Genomic DNA, 26,662 nt, shown 5'->3' with positions numbered 1-26,662 from the left:
GCTTGTATGATCAGGCCAATCGCTGAACGGTGATCAGTCACAGTGTCAGGAGATTTCTGTCAAACAAGGCTTCAGTCTGACCCTCGCCTCTCCCTCGGACCCCTGCCCATTTTCCATGGTCAGGAGCATTTCAATATCATTGAGTTTGTCACACTTTTTACCTTATCAGAAGAGCTTTGCAAATTATTTTGTACAATAAAGGAAGAAGAGATACTTGCATTTATATCACGCTTTTCACAACCACCAGAGGCGTCAAAGCGCTTTACAACTAATGAAGTATGTTTTGAAGTGTAGTCATTGTTGTAATGTAGGAAATGCGGCAGCCAACTCGCACACAGCGAACTCCCACAAACAGCAATGTGATAATGACCAGTTAATCTGTTTTTTGTGATGTTGATTGCAGGATAAATATTGGCCAGAACACTGGGCAGGATTCACCTGTTCCTTGTCAGAATAGTACCATGGGATCTTTTGCATTCCACCTGAGCAGGCAGAGGGGGCCTCAGTTTAATATCTCATCCGAAAAACATTACCTCTGACAATGCAGCACTCCCTCAGTGCTGCACTGGAATGTCAGTCTTGAATTTTGCGCTCAAGCCCTGGAGTGAGCTTTGAACAATGTATAAACCCCTTCATTTCGGCTCAAGAAAAACTGAACTGAATGTGATCTACAGGTGATCAATGTGATCTACTGCCATGAAGAACCTGCAATGGCAGAGATCGGACATTACAATGGACACCTAAGATGCAATGCCATTAGAAAACATTGGGCAGAATTTTACGGCAGTGGGATTTTACATTTCAGCCGGAGTTTAGAATGGATCGCCGCATTTTACAGCCCCGCACAGGGCCGTAAAATTCCAGCCATTGATTCAAGAACCAAATCTAATTTGAGAACACATTTTTACACAGGCTGAATTTGTGGAAGTTCAGGGCAATGGAAGAACTTCGATCCATTTCATAGTTGCGATCATAGGATAACAGAGGGGCACAAATAAAGACATTCAATCCAAGTTCACTCCTTCTACAGAAGAGATGCAAATTCCCCCCTCATGGGCACAGAGTAAGGTTTGCAAAATTTCACTCATGATCACCAAAGGTACTTGAATAAAGTTCTAGTACATCTATCATCATGTCATTCAACCCAATAAACACATAAAACCCCAATATCAGTGTTGGTGACCCTGAAACCACTGGACTGTCATAAAAACCCATCAGGTTCACTAGCGTCCTTTAGGGAAGGAAATCTGCCATCCTTACCTGGTCTGGCCTACATGTGATTCCAGACCCACAGCAATGTGGCTGACTCTTAACTGCCCTCTGAAATAGCCCAGCAAGCCACTCAGTTGTACCGAACCACTGTGCATACAGCAGTTCTAGAAGGCGGCTCACCACCAACTTCTCAAGGGCAACTAGGGATGGGCAATAAACGCTGGCCTATGGCCAGCCATGGCCCCAGTTGAAAGTTTGAAAAGTATGAGTACCATTACACACCAGCAGATTAGTCCAAATGACCTCGGCCCTGCTCTACTCCATTGGGGGACATACCTCTCATGGTTACAACCGTTGGAAGGCCCTCCATCAGACGACCCACTCTGCGAGCACGAGGAGCAGGAGGATTTGCGTACGTTTGGCTGCCACATGAGGGGGATTCCACCCCCCTGGACGTCCATCAGATCTTGGGGAACTGAAACAATATCCCGTAAAGCGGATGTAAATAATCAATCATCGATATTCAGGAAAAGACAAGCAGCCCACTCCAGGAAGAAGATGCAAGCACCCAGCTGAAAGAGAACTTATTAGAATGATGCTGAGACTTAAAGGGTTAAAATAACGCGGAAAGTTTACATAGGTGAGGCTTGTATTTCTTTGAGTATAAAAGATTAAGGATTGATCTAATTGAGATGGTTGGGAAGATAAAAGGTTTTGACAGAGGGCAACTATTTCCTCTGGTGGGAGAGTCCAGAGGGTGGAGTTGAAGTAGATCAGCCATCAGAGCATTAGATGGCAGAACAGGCTCGAAGGGTTGAATGGCCTACTCCAGCTCCTATTTCTGCTGTTCTTATGCAGAACAAGGAAGCATAACCTCAAAATTTGAGCTAGGCCATTGGAGAATGTTATCAGGAAGCACTTCCACATAAAGGGTAGTGGAAATCTGGAACTGTCTCAATTGACAATTTCAAAATTTAAGATTGATTGATTTATGTTAGGCAAGGGTACTAAGGGATATGGAAACAAGTCAGGTAAATGGCATTTGGACAGATATGAGCCATGATCTAACTGAATGGCAGAACAGGCTGGAGGGGTTGAGTGGTCTCCTTCCGCTCTTATGTTCCTGAGTGAAGTGAACTAAGCTCTTCAATTAGCGGACTTGGTCACACCATTAGTCTACAACTGGCTTCTCCCTCAATGGTTCACATAAGGTGTCTATTGGTTGGCATCCATCTTTTGTAACAAGATTGACAGCAACAAACCACAAGAGAAACGTCAACAAACGTCAAAACTTCGAGGTGTACAAGTTGGGAATGTATGAAGATGTGCCAAGGGATGGAAAATGTAAGGGGGAGACGAGAAGCATCAAAACTCAAGTCAATCTGAGATTAAAGTTGGCTGAAAAAAAAATTACCCTAAGGTTGGGAGAGCTTTTTTTAAATGAAATAAATGCAAGCCAGATATAAACTGCTCATATATCTTCAACTCAATACCAACAAGTGAGATTAAAAAGCCACCACCCCGATGTTCTTCAAGTCAATCTTGGAATTGATTCAGGACTTGTCGAGCAAGAAGGGTCAAAGTTCAATCCCCAGTTAGCGAAATCAATTGGGACAATAGCAAAGGCTGTCCCAATATCCAGTGCAAGAGCTTTACCTTTCAGGAGAAGAAATAAAAGGAGCCAAAAGATAAATTAGCTCCATGAAACCAGGGTTCAGTCGAGTATCCTTCTGTTTGTTGTCTCAACCACCTCAGATTCTCGGGGGACCTGATATGTACACTTAGTCTAACCATTACCATCCACCTTGAATGTAGATAGCATTGAACACTGACACGGAAGAGAAAGAAAAATGGTGTTTAATTTGTTAAAAACAGCTGGTTGGGAACTTGCAACTGGCGGTGTTGACATGCATCTGCTGCCCTTGTCCTTTGAGGTGGTGAAGGTTGCGGGTTTGGAAAGTGCTGTCGAAGGAGCCTTGGTGAATTCCTGCAGTACATCTTGCAGATGGTACACACTGCTGCCATTTTGTGTTTGTTAATGAAGGTTGTGGAGGTCACAAATGTTGAAGGTGGCACATGGGGTGCCAATCAAGTGGGCTGCATTGCCTTGGATGGTGTCAAGCTTCTTGTGTGTTGTCGGAGCTGCACTCATCCAGGCAAGGGCATTATTCCATCACAGTCCTGACTTGTGCCTTGTAGATGGTGGACAGGCTTTGCGGAGTCAGGAGGTGAGTTACTCTCTGCAGAATTCCCAACCTCTGACCTGCATTTGTAGCCACAGTATTCACATGGCTTCTGGTCAATGGTAACCCCCCAGGATGGTGATGTGGTGATCATTTTCAATTGGATTAAACTATTCACGGAAATAAGATCTAGACACCAGGGCCCAGATATTCACCATGACAGAGAGGCTCTCCTTCCTGGCAAAAATGGCCAAAAATCCTAAGTCCCGCAGCCAAACAGGGGACTTCTTTTCTTCATTGGGGCGGGACCAGAGTCTGGTGGGGGTTTTGCACATGCGCAGTTTACGGAGACAGCTGGCCATTTAAATCTTCAGCTATCTCCACTAAAGTGGAATTCTGGTCGGCCAGGAGTGTGAAACCCAATGTGTGCAGTTTAGACCAGGTGAGAGCGGGGCTGAACTCGGTGGATTCGTTTGGAGAGGTAAGGTTCCCCTTTGGATATGGCCTTGGGACACCTTTGGGAAAGGTAAGGCACCTTTTGGGATTGTTAAAAGTAAACATGATTGTGTGTAAAAAGTGCAAAAACTCATTGCAACTGTCAAAGCTGTCAAATAAATGTCAAGCTGTCAAAGAAGTATTTAAATCAATTGGAACTGTCAAGATTCATAGTATATTTAACGCTGCTGGGTTTTAAATTTTAAAAACAGTCTGGAGTTCAAAACTAAATCAGTGTCTGATATTTCATTGTGTATCTTGACTTAAGCCTGAGGGTTATCATTATAGGATTTGTGCTGCAACGACTGATTTTACCAACTAACATTGGGCAGGATTTTCCGCCTCCGCCACGATGTGTACCCCTGCGGCAAGCTGGCCAAAAGTCCACTGGCTTTGGTGGGACCGGAAGATCCCACTGGCGGGCGGGGCCAGGAATCTCCAGCTGTTATCACAGTGGGGTTCCCATTAAGTGAGCAGTTCGATTGACAGCTCCAAGTGGTTATAGAATAGAAATGCTTGTTTTCATAAGAGATTAATTGAAGGGATTTTTATGTATTAAATGTTATTTTTAATCAATGAGAGTGCTTTTTAAAATAATGACATCGTCAATATACACAACTTTATTTTATGTCAGCATGGCTCCTGACTATGGTGGATACCAAGTGTGTTGGCATGGAGAGGGGTAAGGGCAAAGGGCGGTGGGTGGGGGAATGGGCTGCCATGAGTTGGCACTGAGCTGGCACAGAGGATGTAAAGGACCATGGGGATGCTGATGGCATGGGAGTACAAGGGGCCATGGGGGGGGGGTGTGTAGAAGGGAATGGGTTGGTATGGGGGTTATGAGGGGCCATGGGGTTATGTAGAGGGGCATGTATTGGCATGGGGGTATGAGGGGTGGGTGGGGGCATGAGGTGGCATAGGTTGGCATGGATGGGGCATGGGGAGTGTGAGGGGGTGAGGGATGATGGGTGGACAGCTGCTTTTTGTTTTAAACACTTTTTAAATTGAGTTTTTAACAAGGTGCCAGGGCACAGAGGCAGGCCTTCCACCCAACCCAGCTCCCCAGACGGCAGCCTCCGCACTCACTCCAGGGACGACGGGCCCGACTTCTAATTCAGGCCGTGCCCCCTCCCTCCCAGGATTGGGCGAGAGGCGCCATTTTTAAAGTTTGTGTTCGCAGAGCCGGGAATTCTCCCATTTCTGCACAGCTGCCCCGGGAGTGAAAATCTGGGCCCAACTTGTACAGTGAGCATTTTCAATGGATTAAACTATTCTTGAAAGTTTGCTCTATATACCAGTGTTTGCAGTAATCATTTTCAATGAACTGAACCATTAATGAAAGCTGTTCCCTTCACTGTCGGTTTATTTTGCACAGCTACCCTGGTGAGTGTAAGCCGCAAAACCTTGATCAAATGTCTCTTTTATCGCCAGTATTAAAGTGCGATCTATACACCGGGGTTTACAACCATCATTTTCAACAAGTCAAACCACAAGATCAATTTCTCATCCATCGCTAAACACTTAATACATAAACAGCTGGTCAGAAGCTGCAGATAGAATTTATTGACGTTTGGAACACACTCAGTGAAAGGGATATCAGACTGCACCTCATTCAGCCAAAGAAAGTTAGACACAGCAGAGAGAATGCCTCGTTGCAGAGATGACAATGATCGCAAGGGAGACAGTCTGTTGATGCTGTGTAAAGGTTCTGTTCACACAGAATTCCAGATACTGCCAGGCAGCAACCAAATTTGCTTCTCCAATATTTCTTTCGTTTGCCCTCAAACAAAAGATAAACAGCTCAGGTTGAAGGATTTAAAGTTAAAACCAGGTCGACACTCACTCTAACATTCAGCGATGACCTGCTCAAAGGGGGAGGTGGTAGCTTGTTGGGGGGAGGGGGGAGGGGGGAGGACGCGACACAGCAACAGGACTCTTGGATTAAGATGCAGTGGAGTGTCACAGTGGAAGTGTTAGGACCCCAGATGAGGAAAAAAAAACAGCAGCTGCAGATGTGATGGGGAGATGGGCCTGTACCTGGCAGATGCCATTTAGGAAAGGTAAATGCTGTATTACACTCATAGCTAGGGCTAACGCCAAGGATGTGTGTGCCACACAGTGTTGTGAACACAAAGCCTTTGAATGGGAGGTAGACCCAGGTGTTGTGTTCAGGAACAGAGGAGCCTCAGCTCTTGACCTTGTCCAACAGGTACGAGGTATTTGCTCCCTGTGTGGATGAGGAACAGGGCTGTAGGGAGGATGAGCCAGATGACCACGGCACCGTGGCACAGGAGGCCATTCAAGGGGGGGGAGCAAAAAGACAAGTGGTAGTTGTAGGGGATTCTATAATTAGGGAAATTGATAGCATCCTTTGTAAGCAGGATCGAGTGTCCCGCATGGTATGTTGCCTGCCCAGTGCCAGGGTGAGGGACATCTCTGACCGGCTTGAAAGGATATTGGAGAGGGAGGGGGAGGATCCACTTGTTGTGGTCCACGTCGGGACAAATAACATAGGTAAGACTAGGAAAGAGGACCTGTTTGGGGATTATCAGGAACCAGGAACTAAATTAAAGAACAGGTCCTCAAGGGTTATAATCTCCGGATTACTACCCAAGCCACGTGCAAATTGGCATCGGGACGCGAGAATAAGGGAAGTAAACACGTGGCTAAAGGAGTGGTGCGGGAAAGAGGGGTTCCATTTCGTGGGGCACTGACATCAGTATTGGAACAGGAGGGATCGGTACCGTTGGGACGATCTCCAACTGAACCGATCTGGGACCAATGTTCTAGTAAAAAGGGTAAATAAGGTGGTCAACAGGACTTTAAACTAGAAAGTGGTGGTTTGGTTTGGGGGGGTGGGGGGTGTGTGTGGGTGGGTGGGGAGGGAAGGGTAAAACTCCAAGAAGTATGACTAATGGGAAACAAAGCAGCAGGTTACCATGTGGGGGGGGGTGGATTCAACTTCATGGAAAATTATGAAAAAACTGAAAAGAAAGGAGAGCCCAGAAGAGGCTATTAAAGTCTCCAGAACACAAAATAGGACAGAGTGTTTGGAAAGGACTAGGAATCTAACTTCAAGCACATCAGATAAAGTGACGACAATGAGAAAGGGGACAGGAAATACAGGACTGAAGGTGTTGTATCTGAATGCACGCAGTATACGAAATAAGGTAAATGAGCTTGTGGCGCAGATTGAAATTGGCAGGTATGATGTGGTGGGCATCATGGAGACATGGCTGCAAGGGATCAGGACTGGGAGCTAAATATCCAAGGATATACATCCTATCGAAAAGACAGGCAAGTTGGCAGAGGAGGTGGGGTTGCTTTGTTAGTAAGAAATGAAAATAAATGAATAGCAAGAAATGACGTAGGGTCAGATGATGTAGAATCCGTGTGGGTAGTTGAGGAACTGCAAAGGTAAGAAAACCACAATGGGAGTTATGTACAGGCCTCTGAACAGTAGTCAGGATGTGGGGCACAAGATACACCAGGAGATAGAAAAGGTGTGTAAGAAAGGCAAGGTTACAGTGATCATGGGGGATTTCAATATGCAGGTAGACTGGGAAAATCAGGTTGATAGTGGATCCCAAGAAAAGGAATTTGTGGAATGTCTACGAGATGGCTTTTTGGAGCAGCTTGTGGTGGAGCCCACTAGGGAACAGGCAATTCTAGATTTAGTGATGTGTAATGAGGCAGATTGGATAAGGGAGCTTAAGGTGAAGGAACCCTTCGGAGGAAGCGACCATAATATAAAAGAATTTATCCTGTAATTTGAGAGGAAAAAGCTGGAATCAGTTGTAACGGTATTACAGTTGAATAAAGGCAACTACAGAGGCATGAGGGAGGAGCTGGCCAGAATTGACTGGGAAATGAGCCTAGCGGGAAAGACAGTGGAACAGCAATGGCTGTTCCTGGGAGTTTCTGGGAATAATTTGGGAGACACAGCAAAAATTCATCCCTAGGAAGAAGAAGCATACTAAAGGGAGGACGAGGCAACCATGGCTGACAAGGGAAGTCAGGGACAGCATAAAAGCTAAAGAGAAAGCATACAATGCAGCAAAGAGCAGTGGGAAACCAGGGGATTGGGAAGCCTACAAAGACCAACAGAGGACAACTAAAAAAGAAATAAGGAGGGAGGAGATTAAATATGAGGGTAAACTAGCCAGTAATATAAAAGAAGATTGCAAGAGTTTTTTTAGATATATAATGGGTAAGAGAGAGGCAAAAGTGGACATTGGGCCGTTGGAAAATGACGCTGGAGAAGTAGTAGTGGGGAACAAAGAAATGGTGGAGGAACTGAATAGGTACTTTGCGTCAGTCTTCACGGTGGAAGACACAAGTGACATCCCCAAAGTTCAAGAGAGTTGGGGGGCAGAGGTGAGTAGGGTGGCCATTACCAAGGAGAAGGTGCTAGGAAAACTGAAAGGTCTGAAGGTGGACAAATCACCTGGACCAGATGGATTACACCCCAGAGTTCTGAAGGAGATAGCTGAAGAGATAGTGGAGGCGTTAGCGGTGATCTTTCAGGAATCACTGGAGTCAGGGAAGGTCCCAGAGAACTGGAAAATCGCTAATGTAACCCCCCTGTTTAAGAAGGGAGTGAGGCAAAAGACGGGAAATTACAGGCCGATTAGCCTGACCTCGGTCGTTGGTAAGATTTTAGAGTCCATTATTAAGGATGAGATTTCAGAATACTTGGAAGTGCATGGTAAAATCGGGCAAAGTCAGCATGGTTTCATCAAGGGGAGGTCATGCCTGACAAATCTGTTAGAATTCTTTGAGGAGGTAATGAGTAGGTTAGACAAAGGAGAGTCAATGGATGTTACCTACTTGGATTTCCAGAAGGCCTTTGACAAGGTGCCGCACAGAAGGCTGCTCAGTAAGATAAGAGCACATGGTGTTAGAGGCAAGGTACTAGCATGGATAGAAGATTGGCTGTCTGGCAGGAGGCAGTGAATGGAGATAAGGGGGTCCTTCTCAGGATGGCAGCCAGTGACTAGTGGAGTTCCGCAGGGGTCAGTGTTGGGACCACAACTTTTCACTTTATACATTAATGACCTAGATGAAGGAACTGAGGGCATCCTGGCTAAGTTTGAAGATGATACTAAGATAGGTGGAGGGACAGGTAGTATTGAGAAAGTGGGGAGGCTGCAGAAGGATTTGGACAGGTTAGGAGAATGGGCAAAGAAGTGGCAGATGGAATACAACGTGGGGGAGTGTGAGGTCATGCACTTTGGTAGGAAGAATAGAGGCATGGACTATTTTCTAAATGGCGAGAGAATTCAGAAATCTGGAGTGCAAAGGGACTGGGGAGTCCTAGTCCAGGATTCTCTTAAGGTTAACTTGCAGGTTGAGTCGGTAGTTAGGAAGGCAAATGCAATGTTGACATTTATTTCGAGAGGACTAGAATATAAAATCAGGGATGTGCTGCTGAGGCTTTATAAGGCTCTGGTCAGACCACATTTAGAATATTGAGAGCAATTTTGGGCTCTGTATCTCAGGAAGGATGTGCTGGCTCTGGAGAGGTTCCAGAGGAGGTTCACGAGAATGATCCCAGGAATGAAAGGCTTAACATATGAGGACGTTTGAGGACTCTGGGTCTATACACCATGGAGTTTAGAAGGATGAGGGGGGATCTGATTGAACGTTACAGAATACTGAAAGGCCTGGATAGAATGGACGTAGGGAAGATGTTTTCTTTAGTAGGAGAGACTAGGACCCGAGGGCACAGCCTCAGAGTAAAGGGAAGACCTTTTAGAACAGAGATGAGGAGAAACTTCTTCACCCAGAGTGTGGTGAATCAATGGAATTCATTGCCACAGAAGGCTGTGGAGGCCAGGTCATTGAGTGTACTTAAGACCGAGATAGATAGGTTCTTGATTGGTAAGGGGATCAAAGGTTACGGGGAGAAGACAGGAGAATGGGGTTGAGAAACTTATCAGCCATGATTGAATGGCGGAGCAGACTCAATGGGCCGAATGGCCTAATTTCTGCTCCTATGTCTTATGGTCTTATGCACGGATCTCTTGAGGTTCGTGATCTGTGTCATGAGGCTGTAGCAAAAGCACAGTATTAAGAGATATGGTAAGCTGATTAAATAAAAAAATTCTATGTTTTTGTACAAGAAATTTATCAGATCTAGAATACTCCCAGGTTTGGACTGCTGTGGATAAGGTTCAGAGAAGGACTGCTGGACTGATATCTAGCTTAAAGCCCCTTAGTCACTATTCATCAATTAACCACAGTCAACGTTATCTGGGAAAGAAATTGGATTTATAAATTATTATCCAAACTGAAATATTTTCAAATCAAAGTAAAGTTAATAATTAAACTGTCGGAACTTGAATGAAATAATGGTTGCAATATTAAAAACCCCTTAGGTGTGCTTTAAATCATTTACATTAAGGAATAAAGGAGAGGATTGAATGATTTAAATCAAGGAAGATTGTAAACTTAATACATTACAATGCAAATTCACCAACAAAACATCATTGGATAGAAATGGCTTTGGGTTTAAGAGGCTTTGATGCCTGAACAATCAGCTTCGATCATTAAAACCAACCAGGGAAAGATTGGCAGGTACAGAGGAATGTGCAAGATCAGCAACAGAATGTCTTTATTCTGTTGGACAGATGCAACCACAAGATGTCTGACATTTAATGAAATATCTGTTGATCTTCTACTGTCACATTCAATCCACCAAAGACCTATTTCGATAAATTGAGGTGGGAAAAAGGGTTTTGAAATGAAACATTGCTCTGCTTCTTATGCGAACCAATCTAGTTTTCAATTGTCTTCTGCTTCTATACAGTCCTTTGTAACAGTATTTATTCTCTCCACTGTGTCCAATGTGTTATTTTATGCTTTGATTTTTATTGACGGAGACATTTTAGCTTAACTTTTTTAAAACTGCTGAACATAATTTTAAAGAATTAGCGGTGAAGAATTATTAAAGCCTGCTATCCTTTTCCCATGTGCTCTGTGTCAATCTGCTCTCTTGGCTTATCAGCTAAATTCTGTTTAGTTTTATAGCAAGCCAAGTAATGTGATAAAGCAAACTGTTGCAACCTTATGAGTGACGTGGCCCACTAACTCTTCCACTGCATGCAGCTGAATTATGCATTCCACGATCACAGAGTCTCCTGCATCACTCTTCCTCCGAACCCTTTTGGTTTGAATCTAAGTGGAGCTGTGACTTCGAGACTCTCGAAGTATAACCATCAACAATGTCAGGCCAGGAAGTCCCATCAAGTGACTGTAACACCATGGACAACAGCATAATGCACTTGTTTGAAGGAAAAATATTGAAAGGAGGGGCAGGAACTCCAATTAAAATTCAGATGCAGAAGTTGCAGGATTATTTCAGATCTATTATTCAAACTCCTCCCTGTAAACTGATGGGGGAGATGGTGTAGTGGTATTATCGTTGGGCTAGTAATCTAAAGGCCCAGGCTAATGCCCTGAGGACATGGGTTCAAATCCCACCATAGCAGCTAGTGGAACTTAAGTTCAATTAATAAATCTGGAATTGAAAGCTAGTCAGTGTGCTAGTAATGGCGACCATGAAGCTATCATCAATTGTCATTAAAAACCCATCTGGTTCATTAATGTCCTTTAGGGAAGGAAATCTGCTGTCCTTACCTGGTCTGACCTACATGTGATTCCAGACCCAGGTTGACTCTTAACTGTCCACTGTAATCACCTAGCAAGCCACACAGTTCAAGGACAATTAGGGATGGGGGCAACAAATGCTGGCCTTGCCCACCATGCCCACATCTCATGAATAAAGAATAAAACAAAGTGGACTGAATTGACTGATTAAGCCTGCCTTCAGTGACTGGGCAATTGATCATCTCCCAAATAAGGAACAGTCAGGCAGAGGAATAACCCATCTAAATCAGATCTAGTTAACAAAACTCAGACCACATTCTTAATCCTGTATACCAATGGCAACATCACTGAATACTGTATCATGAACACAAGTTGTAAGTCAGGACTTTACGTTGATGCCATGTCTGGCTCTGCAGGATGATGGAAGGAAAGCTTAAGGAATGTTGGAAAACCAGCCTCCACTAGAGTTCTAGGACTATCATAGCCCTATTAGGGGACATCCCCTCGCAGTTAGACACGTAGCTGTCCTTGAAACACAACTGCAAGCTACTAGTGGAAGGCAGTGAAAGTTAATGATAATCAGAGGTGGGTATAAAAGGGTGGGGATGTGAGTAACTTTAGAAGAATGAAGGACACCTGAACACCACTGAACATCACCACACTAGCCTTCAACATTGGACTGCTATCAGTTTTGTTTACCCTTCTCCTCCTGAAAGCATCAACTCATCACTGGGATATAGGTTCAGAGGTGCTGGCACCCTCTAGTAACTCATCCAACTAACCATCCTTATAATGAGTTGACTGCAGAGGCAACATATCCGAGTCAGATCCTGACCTTGGGAAACCTTCTAAAATTTAACTGGGACATCAGCAATGTTGCAAATGGTAGCTGGGAAATGTCGTAGTGGCGGCTGTGTTAATGTGGTCAATAATCCAACTATCTTGTGCCATGAAGAGAGGCTTTGCCTGAGAAAAATTAATGAAAGGGTTCAGAGTCACAATCCCAGCAATTCAGATTGCAGTCGGGGGGTGGTGGGGGGGGGGCCTTCCTAACCCAGGGGTGCTGGGGTCAAATCGAACATCTCCACTGCCACTTGGCTGAGGTCGGCAATCTCAGCACAGACCCGGGATAAAACCTAGGGCCTCCATGATCAATATGGCTCAACTACTGGATAAGGTCAGGAACCATGAGGGGAGCTTCATGATTTGCCATTTTAAAGAAGGAAGTGTAAATCATTTTCTTCCCATGTGACCACCCTGTATTCTACAACAACCAAGAGGGCAGGTAGAATATCTGTTCCTAGGCCTCATCCCCTCCCATTTCATTTGTGGAGCCTTGCAGATTTACAAGAGTAGCAATGGCTGACTCTTCCTTTTGTTAGGAAGTATCCAGTCTCCACTCAACACTCATGACACAACGGGATTAAAGTGGCCAACTCGCACTGTGGCATCTCACAAGCATAAACCCACATGCTGTCATTTCTGGGGCAGGTGGTATTTCCCAAACTGACGTTGATAAGATATTGTGCAGGAAGCTGTGGGCTTTAACCACACATTACTGCATCATGACACCTTAAACATTCACTCCCTCCACCACCGACACACAGCGCTGCGGCAACTTACCAAAGTTCCTTCAACAGCACCTTCCAAATCCTACCACCTAGAAGGACAAGAGTATCAGAAGCATGTGAACAGCTCCAAGTTCCCCCCAAGCCACACACCATCCTGACTTGCTAACATATCGCCGTTCCTTCACTGTCTCTGAGTCCAAAATCCTAAAACTCCCTCCATAACAGCACTGTGGGTGATTCTACTCTACATGGATTGCAATGGTTCAAAAAGGTGGCTCACTACCACCCTCTCAAGGGCACTTGGACAGGCAAACACATGCTGCACTTGTGCAGTTCCAACAACACTCAAGAAGCTTGACATATCTGGGACAGAGCAGCCTGCTAGATTGGAACCACATCCATAAACATTCACTCCCCCCACCATTGACGCACAGTAGCAGCAGTGTGTACCATCTACAAGATGCACTGCAGAAATTCACCAAAGCTCCTTAGACAGCACCTTCAAACCCATACCCACTACCACCTCGAAAGACAAGGGCAGCAGATAGATGGGAACCACCTGGATGTTCCCCCTCCAAGTCACTCACCATCCTGACTTGGAAATATATCGCCGTTCCTTCACTGTCACTGGGTCAAAATCGTGGAACTCCCTCCCGAACAGCACTGGTATACCTACACCACATGGACTGCAGCGGTTCAAGAAGGCAGCTCAGCACCACCTTCTCAAGGGCAACTAGGGATGGGCAATAAATGCTACCCAAGCCAGTGAAGCCCACATCCCATGAATGAATATTAAAAATGGCACTCACATCCCATGAATGAATAAAAAAAACCCCAGCATATTAGTGGCCAGTGAACAACCTCAATTACATCACAGGTTATTAATTGGGTTCTTTTCTTCTTTACTGAATGCTATACTGGCCCGTGAAGAAATCCAATGCTCTCCTCAACACTTAACAAAACAATATAATTAAACTCTTACCATTTTAATTGGTTAAAAATCCTGGACATTCTTGAGTTACCCAAGTAGGAAAGGACTGGTAAATGGATAAACAACCAAATGCCAACTGTTTGTAAACACTCTACATCCACCTTAGCTCATTAGGCAGGACGGGCTGGATTGCGTTAGCAGGTTTACCAGGTACATACCAAACTCAGAGTTAGTGCCTGGGAAGATTATTCTGAAAACGTAGTCAGTGGCCTCTTCATCCTCCTTGTCCGAGCTGGATTCCGCAGATCCCGGAGGGCTTCGTTTTCGCAGCTTTGGGAAAACCTTGCCCTGGATGGAGGCAGAGGAACAATTTCAGTCTCAACATCTTCAATGACCTGCGAGGACCAGAAAGTGAACCGGAAACAGGCCAGAAGATTCAGGATTACAGGATATACATAGAATTGCGTAGAATCTACAGCACAGAAACAGGCAATTGGCCCAACCAGTCTGTGCTGGTGTTAATGCTCTACTTGAGTCTCCTCCTATTCCACCTACCTCATCCCCGCCTTTTGACATCTCTTTCTATTCCTCTTTCTCTCACGTAATTGGGTAGATTCCTTTTGAAAGCAGTTAAACTGTCTGACTCAATCACTTCCTATAGTAGCAGGTGAGGTGGTGGTGCAATGGTAATGCCACTGGGCTAGTAATCCAGAGACTCAGCCTAATCCTCTGTGGGCATGGGTTCAAATCCCACTACAGCAGCTGGTGGAATTTAAATTCAGTGAATATAAAGCTACTCTCAACAATGATGACCATGACAACTATCATCAATTGTTGTTAAAAACCCATGTGGTTCACTAATGCCCTAAGGGCATCTGCCATCCTTACCTGGTCTGTCCTACAAATGACTTCAGACCCACAGCAGTGTGGTTAACTCTTAACTGTGCCCTGAAAGGGCAATTAGGGATGGGCAACAAATGCTGGCCTTGCCAGTGACACCCACATCCCATGAAAGAGTAAAGGAAAAAAAAAAGTATTGTTGAAAAAAGACATTTTGTCAAAGCTTTTCATCTTGCGCTCATCAGGACAATCAGAAGAATACCAATGTCAGGGGAAGCAACAGCTTTATACTGTAAAACTGTATCCTGTATAACTCTACACTGTAACATTATATTCTTATCGAAATAAGTGATAATCATTCGCTGATTCATTCCTCAGGGCAATGCCTTGACCAGAATCAAGCTACCTGGTTTAAATTTCATACAATGCTTGGCAGTTAACTGTCAGTCACCATTAACTGGTGCATTCTCCATGGCAACAGCTCTACCAATCAGAGTCCACTTGCCAACCAATCAGCACTCTCTTCTCATACAGTATAAAGTTATTGCTTTCCCTGACATTGGCATTCTTGACTGTCCTGATGAGTGCAAGACGAAAAGCTTCCACAAAATGTCTTTTGTCAGCAATACTCAAGTTCAATACTACCAAACGACTGAAAAAAAGTAGCGAATTCTGCATTCCAACCACTCTGAGTAAATAATTTTTTCCTTATTGTCTTATTGGATTTATGGATAACTATTTCTGGCCCTCATAGTTTTGGATTCCCCCGCAAGAGGGGATATGCCCTTCCTTTCTATCCTGTCCAACCCAGTCATTAATTCTAACAATCAATCATAGGGACAGTAGCATAGTGGTAATTTTATTGGACATGTAATCCAGAGGCCTGGGCTATTGCTCCAGAAACATGAGTTCAAATCCCAACACAGCAGATTGAGAATTAATGAAGCTGAAATAAAATGCTAGTCTCATTAAAAATGATCATAAAACTAGAGGATTGTTGTAAAAATCAGTCAAGTTCATTAATGTCCTTCAGGGAAAGATATCTGCCGCTTTACCCAGTCTGACTCAGCATGTATGTGACTCAGCAGCTACGTGTATGGATTCCCTTACACATCTTAAGATGCTCCATCCCATGCAGGAAGATGTTCCGCCCCTAATCTTACCTTCCCAAAAGTGAATCAGGCGTGGGATGGTGCCAGTAAACGGGTATGTCGGTGCAAAATTAGACATCTCAGTGCCTGCCCCTAAATTGGTGAGAAAATCCAGTTCTGGGTGTCAGATGTGTGATCACGCTCTCTGCTGACAGTGCATGTCACTGTTGCTAGCCCAATGCTTTATAACCATGCCATATAATTCTTTTATTTCTATTTGTTCCCGGAATGTGGGTGTCGCTGGCTAGGCTGGCATTTATTGCCCTAATTGCCCTTGCTCAGAGGGCATTTAAGAGTCAACCACATTGCTGTGGGTCTGGAGTCACATGCAGGCCAGACCAGGTAAAGATGGCAGATTTCCTTCCTTACAGGGCATTGGTGAACCAGATTAGGACAATCAGCGATGGCTTCACAGTGATCATCAGGCTTTTAATTCCAGACTTTTATTAAATTCAAAGTTCACCATCTGTCATGGTGGGATTCGAGCCTGGGTCCCCAGAGCATTACCCTGGGTCTCTGGAATACCAGTCCAGAGACAACACGCCACAGCCTCCCACTTAATAGCCCACAGGATCTGGCCATTTTGGGGATAGGGTCCCACCAGGTGCCGGCAGGTTAACCCTGTAAGTCCTCATTCTTCCCTTTTGGCATACAGGCAGTGGCCGGGATTTTCTGGTCCCATCACCACCCAAAGACAATGGACTTTTGGCTGCGGAAAGGAGCGGAAATTCCCGAACAGTGAATATGGTGAGCTATGTTTTAAGAGCCACATTTCTCTGATATAACTCTTGGCTCTGCATTGAGGCACAAATGTCTGCACACATTACTGGTATTATCTCAACAGATCAAACAGCCCAAAATATTTAAATATTTTTTCTTGCCAACTTTATTTTCAAGGTGAAGGGCATGAAACACTATCCCCTGTCAAATATCCCAGTGTAAGGATCAAGCACCTCTGCTCAGCTTAAGCAGGGTTAGATGCAAATTAAAGCCTATTTCTGCAGCGCCTCAGCCCCTAGACTCACGAGATCATCCTTGACAATACCACTGCGATTTTACCATTCCCCAAAGCAGCACATCCTGCCTTCTCAGTGCGATTGTCGATTTTGTGTCCATTAGTTCTGTTCAGGTTATTACGCAGTGACCCTGGTGGTGGTGGTGGTGGTGGTGGTGGTGGTGGTGGTGGTGGGGGGGGGGGGGGAGAGACAGGCAGCGTGAATTGTTTCTGCCCCACCTCCTCACAACAAAAACAAGATTCCCAATCTGTAAAATGGCCTTTTCTAAACAGTTTTACAGCACAACACGAGAGCATCATTCCACCACAGCCATCTCATCCTATCGGGGTGCAATCTAAGACGACATTAAGATCCAACATCGGTAAAAATATTGAGAACTGGAACTCTGCAGAACACGGCAGGGCTGTGGTTTACATGATTCCAAGAGCAAGCCATTTGAAGCTTCAAGGTTTTAAAGAAAGGATCAAGTTGCCCTTTGAGGGCACTGTCGTGACTTTCTCTGTGAGGAACGTTTCTGTACCTTCCCTCTCTGTGACCATAAAGGAGGATCCAGCTGTCCACGAGGCAGGAGGCCGTTCTCCAGGCACGACAGGAACGCCAGCAGATGTCCTCCTTTCGGAAAGCGGAGTGGGGGTCTCTGGATCCCATCCTGACTCACCAGGACCACCGTCCCGCCACTGTCGACTGTGAGTACACAGGGAAAGAAAACATAGCCATTAACATCAGGATGGCTGTCGAGTCAGGCAGTAGCTAAAATAAAGGAGAGAAGACGTGGCTGGAAATAGCCCGGGGTTATAACCTGAGATGTTCCAGGATTGTGTGGCTCAGTGTCAAAAAAAGGTGCAATTTTAGTTCCGACACCAAAAGCAAAACCATACAGGAAACCTTAATGAGCCAGAAATAAATCATAACTATTGCAAAGTCTGTGTATTATTTATTCTAGCTGTTTTCCTTTTAAGACCAGGACTCCATCATTTCAAGCAAGCTCTACTTGATATTTCTTCAGTCTGTTCAACTCAACCTCGCCCAAGGGCTTCAGATTTTTTTTAGGGCAAACCCATCCCCCGTTAAGACAACTGGCAGGGTAACTGTTTGCAGGTCTCTGGCTTGGCGGTCTCTTCTGTGAATAAATACCCATGCTTTCTTTGGCAGTGTTCCTGCACTGTGCACAGCAGAAATTAACATGGGGCAGGTTGGGAGATGTCCTGCTCGTGCCACACCATTCTGCTGGGCAGTGCTTCACAATCCAACAAATTACACCAACCTGAGAGTCGTGATGTAGGACACACTGGCTGAAAGGCCGGTGAACACAGATTCCTTACTAACGTTCAAAAGGGAGTTGGATAAATACTTGAAGGGGAGAAAAATCTGCAGAGGATTGGGGCTCATTGGACAGTTCTTTAGGCACAGGCATGATGGGCTGAATGGCCTCCTTCTGTGCAGCTTGATTCTATAGTTCCACCTTAATGCACATAAAGTTGGGCAGCCATCCAGCAAAACTGATATTGTATTGTCATACTCAGCACAGTGGTTACGTTACTGGACTAGTAATCTGGAGAACCTGAGTTCGAATCCCACCACGATAGCTGAGAATTTGAATTCAGTTTTCAACAACCAGAAAGCAAATTAAATAAAATATAAAGTTGTTGCCAGTAAAAGTGACCATGTCAAGGTGTCAGATTGTTGTGTTAGGTAAGGAAATCTGCAGCCCTTTAACGAGTCTGCTCTGTTATGTGACTCTAATTCCACACAAATGGGGTTGTTTATTCACTGCCCTGTGAAGGGGACTAGCAAATCACTCAGCTGTAACATGGCAACAAGGGACAGGTGATGAATGCCGGCTTTGTATCCTGAAAATGAATTATAAAAACACCCTTGGTTTGTAGGTCAGGGTGAGGGGTGAAGTGCGCAAGGATACAACTGATATCTCAGATTGTTATGGTGTCTATCATCTAATGGAAATACAACCTTAAGATACAAAATTCAGATAGGAAACTCTTTCATTCTTACTCTGTTGATGGCAGTGCAGGTAAACGATTTCCACCAGGCGGATGGTCATGGCATAGTCCCAGTATATACTGGAAAACAAGATCAAATCTTGCCCAATTATACACTGATATTTCACCGTGCACAGCTACTTCCTACAGCTCGGACAAATAACATTTCTCATGTTGCAGACAATCACAGACACCAATAATCAAATGAGCTAATGTGCAGTAAGTTGGCAAATGTGCTCCTGAATCAAGCACAGAACTCCTTTTCACCAAGCCCCTTGCAATGACCTAGCATTTATGCATGGTGCCCTACTCTCCCCAACAATATCTGAGGTAGCTGCACAACACAACGTAGCTAGCCAGAGATGACAGTAACAGACTCTAGCAACTGCCTGGAGCACAGAAGGACTTGGAGATCATCCTTCAGAGTGCCCATGTCCAATGCAGCTAGAGCAAGTAATTTATCTTGGCGTGACTTACGTTGGCAATTCCCTCGGTGTTTGTCGCTCATTAGCATTTATGATAATAGAAATGGTCTTTCAGGATATAACTTCAGGCATGTAAACTGTTTCTTCAGTTCTCTGCCTGAAGGCAGGTCCTTGGTGATTACTGACCTAACCATGGCAAAGTACTACGAGCTTTTATTATGAATAGGGTGAGGAGGCAGGCCCCAACTCTACCCCAGCCGAAATGGAGACTGAACCCGGTGCTGTTGGCATGAATCTGAACTAAACACTAGCAGTCTAGCCAACTGAGCTAACCAGCCCCTGGCATGTAAACAACTGGCACTTATTTATTGAGTTTTTTTTCCAGTAATCCAATTCAATTTCCCATACATGGTCAGCAGAGGAAATCCAATGGAAACTGAAGGACAAGCAACAGAACTAACAGTTTGGATTTCAATCCTGGATATCTTATCACTGGACTGACTGCAACTCCAGATTGGGTAAGGTAGCCTGGTGCTTATGGTACAAGAGAAGACACCCAGATGTTGAATTCTGAAAGGCTGGTCACTCACGTCTCAAGAACATTATTTGTATAACACACATTACATGTGAAGGGCACCCCCAAGTAAATCCAATATGGCTGTAAAAGCAGGATAAGGATTACTGTACAAACCCCTTACTGAGCACAATCTCGGAGATTAAGATGACAATGAAATCTCTACCTCTTCAACTAAGTCTTGCTATTCATAAGGGAATTAGATAATTTTTTTTTCAGGGATTTATAGAAAGCTGTGTGGACACGTACTTCCTGATCACCAGTAACTGTTGTACCCCTGTAGAGAGGAGTGTTTTAATGGAACAGTCTAGGACCCAATTCCAGATGTGATGACGGAGCAATGTCTTCGCTGAGATCAGACAATTTTATTATTCGGTTTTTTTTTCACTTCCCCTCCCAACCCCACATATCTCCTGAAATTGTTGATTTATGCTGGCACAGCTTTTCCACATGGATCTCACTGGCCTCCAGTATGGCACCCAAGACTAGCCAGGGAGCGGCCAGCAGACTTTCAAATAGGGGCGACCCAGCAGTCAACCGCATTTGTTTCTTCCACCAAATTGGCAGCTCTGTGATCAGAAGTGGGATCATTAATCGGCTTTCTCCTTCATATAGCCAAGAGGTACGGAAGCCTATGGTAGACTAGCTTCACCTTCCTCCAGCCAAGATGCATGATTCCAATAGTAGACCCTTCACTCCTACCCAGTCACAGGAGGTGTGGTGTAGCCCCTTTACTGAGATAGCTAACCATGGGCCTTCCACGTGTGCATGGATCAGTATCACACTAATAAGGAAACATTTTGTTGGCTGTAGTGGTGAACACTGAGTGGACCTTTTGAAAGCATTGGTTGGTAGCTCGGACAGGAATGAATTTGTACACTGAACACTGTCCCACAGAGCCATAGCTTACCAGATAATTCGACTTCTCTTCCCCTGTAACCGGACGGATTTCCGGGTATTGGTGATGGGAGTCATGTAGCAAACTCAGCAGAGAGAAACCAAGTAGCAAGCAGTGTAGGGTGATAAGTTTGGCAAGCAAACAGTGCAGACAGCAGAGAAAGAGTCAACAAACAGAGCAACAGAAACAGTGAGCAGCCTTTGGCACAAGCATTAGCCCAAGATGATTGACAAGATTTGAAATGAAGAAAGAAGCAATAAGTTCATAAGAAACAAAAGGGAAAATCATGTTACAACACATCACAAATGTTGCCATGCCTTTACTGCACACAAAAACCAACCTTTCAAAAGAAAATACACTCAGAGTAAATTTCAATGCTGTGCCCCGTGTCAATGCCAATTAATGCCATTTCCCCTCACTTGTTCTTGGCTCTGCTCCTGAAGTCACTGATTCTTGCTGAGACGCATTTCCTCTGGGTGCCTGCTGCTCTCCATATGGTATCAATATGGCCATTCCGCTGTGAGAGCACTGCTCAGCATGAGGCAGGCTATTTGACCTTGGAAGGCATCGTGTCCAAGCTCAGTCCTGCCTTTAGCTGACTTGCACACATACCTATTGCCAAGACAACTTAATGGGTAGAGAGTTAGTCCCCCCCCACCCCGACTACAGTATCAGTTAGTTCAGTGTGAATGGGGACATTGCTGAATTGTGTAGCTCAGTGTCACACTGGGTAATGCATTTCCCACTCTCAGAGGTCAGCATTCCAGGGGTGCACTTAATGAAAGAAGCTTTAGCTCGGCCCAAATGAAAGCACACAGCAGCCTCACAGCAACTCTAATTAAAGGTCAGGTTTGGTGAGGAATGCTTAACTTAGATGAATTCACAATTTTAAGATTCATGACCTGCCAAAAATAGTAAAAACCACCCACAAAGTTCCCAGCACTGTTGTAAATCAGTTACCTTTTCTCATAATCCAAGTCTCCCACAGACCCGTTCATCAGCTGGTTGGGTGTCCATTTTAATGTCATTGTGTCTCCTGTTTGATGGAGTGAAAGGTATCCTGGAATGGGTTCCATATCATCTTTCTGAGTACAGAACAGAATTTAATAAAGCCGTGAATTACTGTGCTGAACTGACAGGGACTAAGAGGAGTGTCGCACATACTGCATGCCAAGGAGCAATGCTTTCTGGAGCTCTCCTATTGGAAAATAGGAATGAACAGTACTGGTAAAGAACGCTATGGTCCATCAGTCCTAGTATTTAGGCAATATCATAAGCCATGACAATTCTCATGTCCTTCCATCCAATGTTTCTCCAGGGACTTAACCTACTACCTCATGAATTTGGGGATAGAATCAGACTCTTCTTCCTCTCCCAGCGAACTACTTATACATTCTCTGCACTCAGTTTAAAGTATTTCTATGCGAACTTCCTTTTCACCTGTGCCCCCCTCCTCCCCTGCAGATATCTAGGAACACCACCAAGTCACACACCATCCTGACTTGGAAATATATCGCCGTTCCTCCATTGTCACTGGGTCAAAATCCTGGAACTCCCTCCCTTACAGCACTGTGGGTGTACCTACACAATATGGAACAAGAGGTCATAGGTAGAAGATTAAATATAAAAGGTTAAGAACGATGGTGGGAGGGGGGGTGGTGTGCGCACAAGAAAGCTTTTTACATGAAGGCTGGGAGGCTCTAGAATGCGCTGTGGGAGTTCCTGATTGAGACCATATTAATATTTAATAATAGGTTAGCTAGGTGTTTGAAGGAAAGGGCGGTCAGGATGATTGTTTATGGAGGATAACCGAACATGGAGTGTGGGCCTGTCACTGTCTGCTTTTCCACTTTTCCGTGATTATTCCCATTCAATAAACATTGGAAGACTCGGGAGGAAAAGTTCACATCTCAGCTGACCACTTGGAAGATTTAGAGTTTAAAAAAAGGCAACGTCTCCAGAATAATTTGTTTTGCAACACATCTCAATGCATCAACTGGTGATTTACCTGCCTTTGGGAAACACTCAAAAAATGACGGGGCAGATTGGTGAGTCACACCTTGGAAACATGGATAATAACCTCCCAAATCTGGACAAGTCCATTATTAAATTTCAAATGGTTTGAATTATGATTCAGAGTACAGATAACAATTAGTCTCTGCTTCAGTAAAAAGACTGGGAGCCTGTTTCATGATCACATGACAAGCACTTGTCACGACAAGCACATAAAGCACTTTGCAACCAATGATGTATTTTTAAAGTGTGGCACTCTTGTAATGCAGGAAACACACAGCCAATTTGCGGACAGCAAGCTCCCACAAGCAGCAGCATGATAATAACCAAACAACCTGTTTCAGTGATGTTCACTGACAAGATAAATGCTGGCTAGGATGCCAGGGAGGACTCCCTGCTTTCTTCTAAACCGAGAAAGGGGTGGAGCTATGGTTTAATATCTCACCTGAAAGGCAGCACCTCCAACAGTGCAGCACTCCCTCAGCACTGCACTGGACTATGTACTCAAGTCCCTGGGGTAAGACTTGAACCCACAGGCACACACAATCCTCACAGTTCATACAGTAAAATATAACACACACAGTTAGGCAGTTACTCACTGGCTGCACCAAGACATTGTTTTTGCCGTATAGTAATGTCGCTCGGGAATTCTGGTGCAAGGACTCAACGTAATCGCGGGCAGAAAGCGTGAGCCGGTCGTCCATGCTGCCACTGGAATGTCGCTTCTGAATCTGGAAACAAAGAGCCACAGAAAATGTCACTAGGTGACAAAATTAAGTACTAGTCACAGTGGAGTGATTAGTACCAGAAGGATCGGGGGAAAGCACAGAGAGAAGGCCATTAGATCCTTCGAATAATCGATACTGAGGAGAAAGGCAGTTGAGCCCACCTCAGCTGATCCACCTGTCCCACCAGTTCCCTACTCGGCACTTGGCTGTCTTTACAAATCGTATTGCAATTGATTTTCTGCCATAAACCAGGGTTAGAATTGGGGCCAGGAAAAACCATTTCCCCCCTCAACTTACTACCCAACAATTTTTTTTTCTTAGTTTCTGCCAAGTTTCATGGCAATTCATCTGTAGATTGACTAATATTCTATTCCATTCCTCTTCCTCAAGCAACCATTTCATTCTCTTCAAGAAGAGTTTATGGACTCTGCTACAATAGCAGTTTGCAGCAGAGAATTCCCATTTCTAAGACCCTCTGTGTGAAGAGGGTATTAGGTTTCCTCACTGGCTCTTTAATTCTTATTGTGGTCATTTTACATTCCTGTGCCCTAATCCGCACCCTGTTCAGCATCAGGAACAATCAATCAAAATTTACCTCACTGTGGTGCTGGGATATAGTTCACTCCGGGAGTCCGAGTTGCTACGGCAACATGCACTTTTACATCCATGTTGCAGGCTGGAGCTATGGATAGCGATGGTAGACGCTCCAACTTTCTTTCCAACACAGGAATCTCTCCCATTCTTACCCGCCTGCCGCTGCTGTGCAACTAGAAGGATTTGCAGGTTGATAATCAACCTGTTTGGCCGCATTAGGAATGCATCTTCCGTGGCCATCAAGCCCTGGGTTGGGACTGAAACCCAGAGCTTCTGGCTTGGAGGCAGAGACACTACCCAGTGCGCCACAAGATCTCCCCTATTACCTCACTGTAACCCTTCATAATCTCAAAAGCCACTGTCACGTTAACTCTTGATGTTTTCAACTCCTGGGGTGGGGATGGCTGGTTCCACACCCTCCCCTCCATCCTGACGCGTCACTGCACTCTGAAGTCGAGGGGGTGCTGAGGAGTGGAAAAGGGAAGGAAGGATTAATCACAATTTCCTGCGGTTCCTGCTAAACGTCGACTCACAGTCTGCGAATCAGCTCATCCCCATCAGTAATACGGATAGGAAAGACTGACAGCTTGGCAAGTGTCTCTTCAGGGAGCAGTAGTGAGCTATTAGTTCGCTGCTGTTATAGTGTGTTAATAAGGAAAGGATTCAGGCCTGTTAGCTCATTAGCTGTTGAGGAACAGTACACCGCTGACTGGCGACTGTCGTCAGGTCACGGAAGTCAGAAGAGGAGCTGATGATGAGCTCAATTAACTGGCTGAAACCCACAGCAGAAAACTCTACTTTAATGAGAACAACAAATAATGAAGGTGGTCCATTGATTGAGGGGGTGGCTATGTCTTCACAAGGAAAATGGCTCATGATAAGTCAATCAGCACCACACACCCCAAGTGTCCAAAAACAGGACACTCCATCCAACTCTTACTTTTAATGGTTTTTCACTCCCCTCGTCTCCTGAAGGTGCCTGTTTACACTGGCGTATTGCTGCACATGCAGTAGCCACTCTGTAAATTAAAGAGCAAACCCGCATTTATAAAGCACCCACTGTCTTCAAGGCTTTTCAAAATTCTTCGCAGCCACTGAATGACTCTTCTGCTGCCATGAAGGCAAATGGGGCAGCCAATTGAGGCACAGCCAGAACTGGGCTGGGGGGGGGGGGCGGAAGGACGGGAAAAAAAGATAAAGAGAAACTCAGCCTGGGTTTAGAAACATAAGAACTTGAATATTGCTGAAAAGACAGACATGTTGCTGAAGCTTTTCGTCTTGCACTCCACAGGACAAATGCAAGAATGCCAAATTTCAAACGGTCACAACATATCAAATTACGGGATAAAAGGGTGCTGATTGGTTGACAAGACACCATGGCAATGCCTCGGCCAATCAAAGTCATCTTGCCGACCAATCAGCACTCTTTTCTCCTGCAGTATAAATTGTCATGATCCTTTGAAATTTGGAATTTTTGCATTTGTCCTGATAAGTGTAAGACAAAAAACTTTGGCAACATGTCTCTCTTTTCAACAATATTCAAGTTCTGTACTACCAAGTGAATGTTAACATAAGAACTAGGAGCAGGAGTAGACAATGTGGCCCATCAAGCCTGCTCCGCCATTCAATACAATCATGGCAGCAACTTGACTTCCCCACATGTTCCCCATATTCCTTGGTTTCCCAAGAGACCAAAAATCTGTATCTCAACCTTAAATATACTCATCAATGCAGCATCCACCACCCTCTGGGGTAGAGAATTCCAAAGATTCACAAAGCTTTGAGTGAAGAAATTTGTCTTCATCTCAGTCCTAAATAATCGACCTCTTATCCTGAGACTGTGCCCCCATGTTTCAGATTCCCCAGGCAGAGAAAACAACCTCTCAGTGTCTACCCTGTCAAGCCCCTACTACTATGCTCGACTGCAGTCCAATGACCTCCTTGCTGGAAAACCGGTTAGGCACAGACATCGCAGGATTGGGCTGGGCTGTGATGTTGCTGATTCCGGAAACTGTAGGCCCAGAATAGGTCCGCGGCTTCATTAGAATGGAGAAAACTGGAAAGAAGTGAACTTCTTAACAACAGCCCAAAAACCCAACGGTTTTCCTCACCCACCAGTTCCCTCTTTCAATAGGGAAAACTAGGTAGAGTTTTGACAAGGATCATGTCAGAAAGTAACTAGCGGAAACAAAGTGTTTAGCACCAAGACAAGTTGGCAACTCTGGCAGTGCACACATGAATCTAGCCACCCCACGCCCGTCATTGGTCAACTAACATGCCCATCTTCAGAGTGCCCTATCCTCCTCTGGCAATTGGAAAGTGAACACAGTCACCAGACTGGATGATTCTTGACTCTCACCTTTCCACAATATGTTTACAACACATAAGCTGGAGTGTTCAATGAAAGAAAACACTGAGTTTAT

General features: G+C 44.8%; 1 protein-coding gene across 1 annotated transcript in view; it reads right to left on the bottom strand.

Annotated features, from left to right (window-relative positions):
* sgsm1a (small G protein signaling modulator 1a) overlaps nucleotides 1-26,662 on the bottom strand; it is a 118,158-nt gene that overhangs the window by 36,364 nt on the left and 55,132 nt on the right. Inside the window, exons 8-13 of the mRNA XM_041202425.1 lie at nucleotides 23,517-23,648; nucleotides 21,865-21,989; nucleotides 19,021-19,088; nucleotides 17,531-17,694; nucleotides 14,222-14,351; nucleotides 1,549-1,687 (exon numbers count right to left, since the gene is read on the bottom strand). Coding sequence (XP_041058359.1) covers nucleotides 1,549-1,687; nucleotides 14,222-14,351; nucleotides 17,531-17,694; nucleotides 19,021-19,088; nucleotides 21,865-21,989; nucleotides 23,517-23,648 — 758 coding nt within the window. The remainder of the gene's footprint in view (nucleotides 1-1,548; nucleotides 1,688-14,221; nucleotides 14,352-17,530; nucleotides 17,695-19,020; nucleotides 19,089-21,864; nucleotides 21,990-23,516; nucleotides 23,649-26,662) is intronic.

This window comes from Carcharodon carcharias, chromosome 13 (assembly GCF_017639515.1).
Source record: "Carcharodon carcharias isolate sCarCar2 chromosome 13, sCarCar2.pri, whole genome shotgun sequence".
NCBI classification, from domain to species: domain Eukaryota; kingdom Metazoa; phylum Chordata; class Chondrichthyes; order Lamniformes; family Lamnidae; genus Carcharodon; species Carcharodon carcharias.
The sequence above is the reverse complement of the archived record's forward strand: the minus strand, read 5'-3'. Positions and strand labels throughout refer to the sequence as shown.